Source organism: Humulus lupulus, chromosome 5 (assembly GCF_963169125.1).
Source record: "Humulus lupulus chromosome 5, drHumLupu1.1, whole genome shotgun sequence".
Classification (NCBI taxonomy): Eukaryota; Viridiplantae; Streptophyta; class Magnoliopsida; order Rosales; family Cannabaceae; genus Humulus; species Humulus lupulus.
In genome coordinates this window covers 38,053,763-38,063,745 of record NC_084797.1, presented here as the reverse complement: position 1 = coordinate 38,063,745, position 9,983 = coordinate 38,053,763, and the positions used below count along the sequence as shown (strand labels likewise).

At 37.2% G+C, this 9,983-nt stretch overlaps 1 protein-coding gene and 1 non-coding gene across 2 annotated transcripts; one reads left to right on the top strand and one right to left on the bottom strand.

The window, feature by feature from the left end:
• Positions 1-4,142: 4,142 nt before the first annotated feature.
• Positions 4,143-8,232, bottom strand: LOC133779053 (uncharacterized). Its single transcript, XM_062219056.1, has 3 exons — positions 7,854-8,232; positions 6,012-6,345; positions 4,143-4,584 (listed from the first exon to the last, which is right to left on the bottom strand). The coding sequence occupies exons 1-3, from the start codon at positions 8,230-8,232 to the stop codon at positions 4,143-4,145; spliced, it is 1,155 nt and encodes a 384-aa protein (XP_062075040.1).
• Positions 8,233-8,801: 569 nt separating this feature from the next.
• Positions 8,802-8,908, top strand: LOC133781230 (small nucleolar RNA R71). The gene has a single exon (XR_009870017.1). It is a non-coding gene; the product is annotated as a small nucleolar RNA R71 (small nucleolar RNA).
• The last annotated feature ends 1,075 nt before the right edge of the window (positions 8,909-9,983 follow it).

Here is a 9,983-nt window from a genome sequence, read left to right as displayed (position 1 = left end):
AGAGTGATGGACACCTGGAGCTCTCTCTATGCCCGAGGAAAAAGCTCCTAGACGTGGAAAACTATCGAATCAAGAAGACAGGAGGGCCCCTAGATTAGTCCTCCGAGCATGGCCTCACTTGGAGACATCCACGCCTAAAACAGGGGACTCGACTTTCTTGGAGGATACTACACTCCGAGGAGCCCTAGTCGAGCTTTATAGAGCTTCATTATCCTCCCGAGGAGCCTAATTACTTCTCTAATGAATGCCACGTGTCCAATGATGAATTCACAAACAACATTTTCCCTCCAAGTCTTCACTTGTCTTTAGACAATGGAGACTTAATATGAGGGAATTAATTGCAAGGGTCCTCGAGGGGAGGCTCTTGAGCTCTTCATGGCGTCATATTCAAAGAACGGGAACCATGTGTTGGATCCCTATTGTTGGGCCCATCAATCGGTGCAATTAATGAGGAGTTTGTTCCACTCCCAAGACGTCTAATTCGTACCTGAAGCGTCCTTTTGCCTTGTATCCGAGGCTACCTTTTTCTATGCTAATAATCACGATTTGTGCTTTGATAACCATGACCGTTGGATCACGCTCGAGTGCCTACCTCGTAGGTGATCAACGGTTGGGGTAGAGTTGCTTCCACCCCAAGTTCTTTGAGTTTAAAAGTCGAGAACTGCCCATCACATAGTCACCTTTGTTATTTGAAATTCAAAAAGTATCAGAGCTCTCAAACTCATCCCAAAGTTTTACCACTTCTAGAACCTGATACCCTCACCGGCATCTGTGTCTCTGATGACCTGGATGGTTGCAGAGAATCCTCGTTATTCTGGTTGAACAACAAGAAGCACTTCTGGGTTTGTACGAGACACAACACCTACAAGTGCTTCATATCGAGTAAGTAACTTCGGCCTGTTCTTGTTTTTAAGTTCTGATTTGTCGAGAGTGTGGTTGCAGTCTTATGGCTTTGATGTTTTTGGCATTTAGAGGTCTTCTTGACCTCTTTTTTAGTAATTTTAGGCTCATTTTCACGTTTAAAATGGTCACAATGCCCTGTTCCACAATTTATGCGTTCTTTTTCGTGCCTCTGGGCATTCGACCAGAATCTAGAAAATTTCCAGATTCCGCACGAGGTTCATGAACTCCGGTGGTGTTCTTCGGCACCAATCTGTTGGTTCCAAGGACACCCCAGTCCCTTAGCATTATTTCTCTTGCATTCCCCGAGCAGTAGTCTTAGGTTCTCTTGTTTTGACTTGTTTTCCTTCTGGTCAAGGCACTAACTGCTTGGTTTTGTATCTGATGTCCGAGGAGTTACATCACCTCCACCAACAAGGATTTTACTACTTCAACCACGAGATCTTGGAGATGGATCGGGATGCAAGACGACTCCCCGAGAAGAGGAAGAAGAAGGTTGAAGAGCAGAGTAAGGACCTCGTAGTGAGTGATATCACCCAATAATTCACCTTGCGGCCGCAATAGTAAACGGGCTATTTCGTATCCACAGAGAGGAAAAATACAAGTAAAAAGAAAGATTAGTAAATTAAAACTAAGAAACTTGAAAATATTATAACTTTGAGAAAAAAATGATTTTGTAAAAGTAAACACTAAATCAAGAAGAATTAGAATCAGAAAGAAAGAGAGTATGGAAGGCACAAGTTTCATTCATGCAAACATATATATTTTAATAAAATTGATTCATTCTGCTCAACTATAATTCTACACCATTAATTATAGTTGGAAAATATATATAATAAAGCTCACCTAAAAATATGTTCTTAATTAAATTTAGACTAACTTCTAATTTAAAAACCTATCATATTTTATGCCTTAGAGCAACAAAATACCAATGAAAAAATGCAATAAAATTCATATAATATAACAAATATCATAAATTAAATCAATACCGTAAATTACAGAAGAAGAGCCTGACTAAACTTATGTAAAAGACACCAATAAACTTAGAATAGAAATTAGAAAAAATAAATAAATTTAATTGTAACAAATATATAGAAATGAAAAACAAAAAGAATCAATATATTAAATGTGAAACATGAACTCCGCTCTAGCCTTTTCACAAAAGAATTTAACCTTAAATAGGCATTGTTTTCACTAAAAAAATATAAAAAAAATAAAAGAAAAATAAGAGAATAAATGTATTTCTCTCTAACTCTACTTTCTAATCAGCTCTCTACCATCTGATAATTTTTCCCTAACTTTAGGGTCCTATTTATAGTGAAAATATACCCTAAAATGTGACAAAATCTTGTACAATATCATGGAGAAAGTGGCTCAAAAATCTGACGGAATAGGAACAAATGGGAGACAATGAGGCCATATGTCGCATTGTGGGAAGCTCAACATGAATGTGGGCAGCGTGGTGGGCCCCGCATGCGTCAGATGCAACTAGTGGAGGAGACAAACTTTGGACATGTGTCACTCTTGGAGTTTTTCGAGAAAAAATGGCAGCAAAGTGGCAGGGAAAGTGGAGGCTTGGGACGCGTGTCACGTTGGAGGGACTCGGCTTGCGTCAGGTGCAGCTCAGCTGGGCGAATCTAATGCCGCCACGTGTTGCATGCTGGAGGCTTGGGCTTTGGGCTTGGGTTGCTCAAAATTATCTTCTAAAATGCTATTTTTTTAATCATTTCTTCAATTATAATTCTTTATTTCTTATTTCTTTTTTCTGTGTCAAAATATATTTTATTACCTTAAAAGTTGAAAACAAATTAAATTAAAATTAATATTTTCAAATATAAAATATATTACAATAAATCCATGAAAATATTAATTAAAACTTAATTAATTTTAAACTTTAACACTAATAAAATGATATTTTTGAACACTAATCTCAACCACCAACCAGCTTATTGCTAGTTTCTAGCAATTCAAGCGAAATAATAAATGTCAGCATGATATATTTCACGTCAAAAATAATAAAAGAATATAAATCTTAACACAAAATGTTAGTAACAAGTCAATAAGAGTTATCAAAATTACTTTAAATAAATCTAGAGTTGTGAGTGTGTGCACTAAACTTAAACATTCTTACCGCAAACCATAGCACATAAAAGAATTTGAAAATTATGTCAAGTAAAAGTCTCAACTTCATTAACCACTCATGTAATTGAAAATATTTAAAGTTAAGGGTTTCACTCATTGAGTTGGAAATAAAGAAATGAGCAGTCATCAAATGGATATATTTTTAGGACCAACTTTTAAATGACCATTGGAACAAAAATAGGAAATAAATTATTTGGACAACCACCATAAAGAATACCACAAAACTAGCTTTTCTGGATTTCTAAGTTAAATAGACAATTTTTACATTTATTCTAAGAGTCATAAACAAATAAAACATGTAATTAATAAACACACATTTTTTTTCTTGAACACAAGAGACATAATTGAAAATGATAGAACTATTGCTCTTTAGATCTTTCTTTTCTTTTTCTTCTTTTTTTTTCCCTTTTCCCTTTTTCTTTTTCTTCTTTTTTTTTTTTTTGATGAAGAACATAAGAAAAATAACGAAACGGCTCTCTAATGATATTTGTCTATATAAATTATTATCTTTAAAATATCATCCATTTATACCACAATACCTTGTCCAAATAATTATAACAATTTCTAAGAATCAATAAAAATTTAAAAGTTGTTTTCTCAAGTCTCACCTCTCACAGAAAAGAATGAATTACTTAAACATGGAAAATTTCTAAGCAAATATTTGCTAACAACCATCTTACCAAAGCGTTTGGCATGTGCATTAGGTAACTCTAGAGAAACTCTTAATAATAAAGATAATAAAAATTGACTCAAAAGTAGCATTTTGAAAGAATAAATAAGGAACTTTAAAAAAATTTGACCATGAAAATATTAATATGACCAAAATCAACATGAACATGCATGAATATTCTCACCACCCCCAACCAAAATCAGATAGTGTCCTCAATGTCTAAAAATATAACAAATGTAAAAAGAGCATGGAAAGAGAACACTTGGATAGCGAGCATCGAGCGATAGAGCAAATATTGATTCTGTAAAACATGAAAAAGTGAAAACACAAAATGATAACAAATAGCAAAATAAATTGATAAAAGGGAAATAAACAGAAAACAAACCTATGTACAAATGCATTGGAACACTACTCAGACTTGGTAAATCGGTTACACGAGAGCGACTTCTTCAGGCTGGGTCACCCTCTCTATGTAGTGTTTCAGTCTCTGACCATTTACTTTGAATACTCTCCCATCGTTTAGGTCTGTGACCTCAACAACATCATTGGGAAAGATGATTTTCACAACATATGGGTCAGTCCACCTTGATTTCAACTTTCCAGGGTGGAGATGCAAACAAGAGTCATAAAGATGCACTCGGTGGTTTGGATCAAATTCTTTCCTTAGGATCTGCTTGTCATGAGATGCTTTCATTTTAGCCTTGTAGATCCTAGAGTTGGCATAAGCATCATCCCTTCGCTCCTCAATTTCAGACAACTGAAGCTTACGATTGAGTCCTCTCGCCTTGAGATCAAAATTTAGGCTTTTAACAACCCAATATGCTTTATGTTCCAACTTAATAGGAAGGTGGCATGCTTTGCTATAGACTAGTCTGTAAGGAGACAAACCAAGATGAGTTTTGTAAGCAGTGCGGTATGCTTAGAGAGCATCGAGAAGTCATGAGGACCAATCTTCGTGGTCAGGGTTAACCGTCTTTTCTAAGATTTGCTTAATTTCTCTGTTGGCTAACTCAGCTTGGCCATTTGTCTGTGGGTGATAAGGAAATGAAACCTTATGAAGCACATTGTACATTTGCAATAAGATCTCGAAAGAATTGTTGCCAAAATGGGTGCCTTGATCACTTATGATAGCTCGTGGTGTGCCAAACCTGGATGACACATTTTATTTTAAGAATTTCACAACAATTATATTATCATTATTTTGACAAGGCATAGACTCCACTCATTTTGAGACATAGTCTTTGGGGAGGAGAATGTAAATGTCACCAGAAGAAGGTGGAAATGGTTTCATAAAGTCTACCCCCCAACAATCGAATATTTCTATTACAAGAATTGAGTTTAATGGCATATGTGTCATTGGGATAGAGCACCTAATTTCGGACACCTTTCGCAGGATCAACATAAATTATTAGTGTCTTTGAACAAAGTGGGCCAATAAATACCACACTGTAAGATTTTTGCAGCAGTCTTTTTCATAGAAAAATGACCACCACATGCTTCATTATGGAAAAAGTTCAAGACACTAAAAATTTCATCTTCTAGAATGCAACGTCTCATAATTTGGTCGAGGAAATACTAATATAGATATGGATCATCCTAATAAAAGTTACAAACCTCGACCAAAAATTTATGTTTATCTTATGCACTCCATACAGAAGGAAGTTCGCTAGTCACTAAGTAATTAACGATATGAGTGTAACATGGCAACTTAGTGACTGTGAAGAGATGTTATTAGGGAAGTCATCTTGAATGGCTGGGCCATCGGCGTAATTAGAAAATTCAAGACGAGATAAGTTTTCCACTACCACACTCTTAACTCCTTTCTTGTCCTTTATGGTCAGATCAAATTCTTGTAACAGAAGGATCCACCTAATTAAACGCACCTTAGAATCCTTTTTTGCAAGGAGGCACTTAAGGGTGAATTGGTCGGTGAAGACTGTGATAGGGGAACCAATCAGATAGGAACGAAACTTGTCAAGTGTGAATAATACAACAAGTAACTCTTTTTCAATAGTAGAATAGTTCATCTGAGCACTGTAAAGAGTTTTACTTGTGTAGTAGACAACGAAGGGCTTCCCTTCCCTTCTTTAACCTAGGACGACCCCTATAGCATAATTTATAGCATCACACAAGATTTTGAATGGTAAGTTCCAATCTAGTGGTTGAATGATTGGGGCGGAAGTGAGTTTTCCAACAAGTGTCCAGAAAGATTCTTTGAACAGGAGTTTAGTTGAACACGGTGTCTTTTGCTAGGAGGTTTGACAAAGGACGAGTGATTGACGAATTTTTTTGTATGAACCTCCTATAGAATCCTGGATGCCCAAGGAAAGATAGAATGTCTTTAATAGTCTTGGGGGTGGGCAGCTTTGATATGAGTTCAATCTTTGATTGATCGACCTCAATTCTTTGTTCCAACACGACATGCCCCAAGACTATGGCAGATGGCACCATGAAATGACATTTCTCCCAGTTGAGTACTAATCTTTTCTCTTTACATCGTTCAAGCACAGATTCTAAATTAAGAGGGGTTGATTCAACGGAATCTCCAAATACTATCAAATCTTCCATGAATACTTCCATGCATTTCTCGATCATATCACTACATATGCTTATCATGCAATGCTGGAAGGTGTCTGGAGCATTGCACAAGCGCCACACGTTAATGTGAATGTGGTCTTATCCTAATATTCTAAGGCAATCTTGATTTGGTAATACCCTAAATAACCATCAAGAGAACTATAGAAAGGATGACCCGCCACACGTTACAATATTTGATCGATGAATGGAAGTGGAAAATGGTCCTTGCGGATGTCTGCATTTAATTTTCTATAATCAATGCACATGCGCCACCCAGTTGTGACCTTGGTAGGCACAAGTGTCCCCTTTTTGTTTTGTACCACTGTTACTCCCAATTTCTTGGGAGCAACCTGAGTTGTCCTAACCCACTTACTGCCAGCAACAAGATAAATCATCCTAGAATCTAGAAGATTTAAGACTTCAATCTCAACCACTTCCTTCATTGTTGGGTTCAATCTTCTTTGAGGGTCACGACATGGTATAGCCCCGTCTTCCAATTTTATGTGATGGGAGAAAATCAAAGGACTAATACCTTTGATGTCAGCTATCATCCATCCTAACGCATCTCTTTCTTCTTACAACACGTTGATTAATTGTTACTCTTGTTTTGCATTAATCTTGGAGGATATTATGACTGGAAAATTATTATTGGCTCCAAGGAAGACATGTTATAAGCCCTCAAGAAGTTGAGCCAACTTTTGTTAAGGATATTTTTTAGTGAATGGATTTGGGTATTTCTCGATCTTGAGGGAATTCCTTAAAGATTGGATTCCAAAACATGGTTCTTTTAGCCTGTGAGTGTTTGATGATTTCAGGGTTGATTTCAGACTCATAAAGCTCAGAACTTTCATAAATTTGGAAGAGGTGATTAAAATGATTAGAAGTGCATTTCGATTCAACCTCTTCTGCAACAAGTGTACAGATCAGATATGATTGAAACACTCATCATTATCAGGTGGTTGTTTGCCAATGTGGAAAACATTCACTTCTAAAGTCATGTTCTCGAAAGAGATTTTCATGAGACCATTCCTATAATTAATGAGTACATTTGTTGTTTTAAGGAAAGGTCTACCGAGAATGATGTGAATTTTGGACTCTATACTCACTTCAGATTGAATGTCCAAGATGAGAAAATCAACGGGGTGCTAGAATTTCTTAATTTGAATTCAAACGTCTTCAACTATTCCCTGAGGTTTCTTGACTGATTGATAGGACAATTGTAGCATCACAAAGGTGGGCTTGAGTTCTCTTAGTCCTAATTGCAAGTATATTGAATATGGTATAAGATTTACACTTACTCCTAAGTATAGAAGGGCTTGGCCAAATTCTTGTTCTCCAATTTAACAAGAAATGGTGGGACAACCAGGATCTTTGTTCTTAAGCAGTGTCTTGCAATCAATTATTGTACTAGCTTAAACTGTCAAGAATGCAGTTTTCTTGACATGGTGCTTTCTTTTGGTGGTGCACAAATCCTTGATAACCTTGGCATAAGCCAACACTTGTTTGATCACATGCAACAATGGCAAGTTGATCTTCACTTGTGTTAAAAGGTCTAGGATTTCACCATGATTTTCCAGTACCTTCCTAATGGATTTCAATGCTTGATGAAAATGAGCCTTTAATGGAATGCTTATTGGTACATCAACATCTGGAGTGGGCATTGACGTACTTGTTGTCTTAGTTAATGGTGAAACTGTAGTTTGAACACTTTGAGTAGTGATGGCATTAACCTCTTTGAGATTTGTATCTGTAGAGGTGGAGGTTTCTGCCATGTGTTTCCCTTTTTGATGGATTAGAGGTTGAACGGGAAGTCTACCACACTCTTGAATTGCCAAATAAATGTTTAACTTTGTCATTTGGCTTTTCATGTCTTTCATTTCCTCTACCATTTGTGTTTGCACAAGCATTTGCAAGGTATTCTCAAGAGAATTACTTGACTGCATGTTATTTTGAGGAGCAAAGTACGCTTTTGTCGGTTGTTGCTGCTCAGGCCTCCTGGATGCTTGTGATGAGTCCTTCCAGTTGAAGTTTGGGTGGTTTCACCAACCATGATTGTAAGAGTTTTAGTATGGAGTGTAGGTCTTATTGTATAAATAATTACATTGCTCCTCGTACACACCTTTCATTTCACTAAAGGTACGAAAATCAGGTGCTTGATGTTCAATTCCACCATAAACAAAACAAGGCTCTCGCGACTCATCTCTGGAAACCATGTGGATTCCTCTACCTTCTTTGGTTGTAAGAGCCTCAACTTATCTTGTTAGAGACTGAATTTGGGCTTTAAAGCTATCATCTTCCCTTAGTTTGTAGACTCCAGCTTGTCGAGATCTACTTGTGCTTTCAGCAGCACTTGGTCCAGTCCATGTGTGGGCTTATCAGCGACAGTGTTTACATACTCAAAAACTTCTTTGGGATATTTTTGGAGGAACTCGGCATTTCACATCTTCTCCATGAATTTGTGATCTTGATTTATGAGGCCTTCATAGAATAGCTAATCAGACACCAACTTTCATATCCGTTGTGGGGACATTGATTGAGCAAATCTTTGAACCTTTCCCATGATTGGTACAGAATTTCATGTTCTTTTTTAGTAAAGGTAGAGATTTGTCTTTTAAGGTTGTTAGTCTTATGGTGTGGAAAGTATTTGGCAAAAAAAGTAGATGTCATTTTGTATTGCCCTGGTTAGCCAAGACCGTTACACTGTGTATTTTAAATAGTGCTAGACTTGCCAAATGAGTCATTTAGCCATAACCATGCAACTAAACGTGATTAACGGTTTAGGGTTAAAAAATTTCGTCAAAAGGAATAGTTATTTTGTTAAAACGTTAAGCTGTACATGGGATCCCATAATAAATGTTTACAAAGTTTTTTACAATTTCAAAAGGGTAATTACAACTAGCCGACCTAAGCGGAAAAAATAGGGTTTAATCCTAGTCCCTCTGAGAAACCTTGGTTGTGGTGGTCGAGCAGCCGCATATGTACATGTCACCACCGAAGCTCTCCAACTCATGACTGGTCCAGCTTCCCTTTCTCCTTACCTGCACCACACAGCACCCATGAGCCAAGACTCAACAAGAAAACTTAAACATGCTCATAAGTAGTTAATAACATGTTACCAAATCATAATAAGCATGCCTAGCAGTAACAACCCTACCAATGCATGCAGACCATTCATGTATATGACTACAACGTCATATGGGGCCAGGGGCCCTAATTAAATGATTAACTGAATCATATCTGGGCCCGTGCCCAAGAATACATGATTACTGAATCATATTAGGGCCCAGCCCTAGGATACGAGACTAATAAGTCACATTGGGGCCCATTGCCCTTTCCTTTGTATAACCATCCTTGGAGCTGGCTTAGCGTACCCGGCGCTTAATTTTCCATGACCATTGGGTCGGACAAGCGTATGATGCGCTCCTGATTAGGCCTAACCATATTGACCAGCGCTCAGCGCGCTATTGCCGCCCTTGACTTATAATTCAATGCTTTCAACCAACGCTCAGCTCACTATTGCCGTTCTTGACTCATTAGTCAAGTCTTTTCAATTAGATTATGCAGACAAGCATATATCATATAAAAAATATCCAGATACAGAGCATTCAACATGCTTACTTAAAAAATCTTAGGCATAATCATAATCATGCACATTTACAAGGGCCCAACCCCTCCATATTCAAGATTCGAGCCA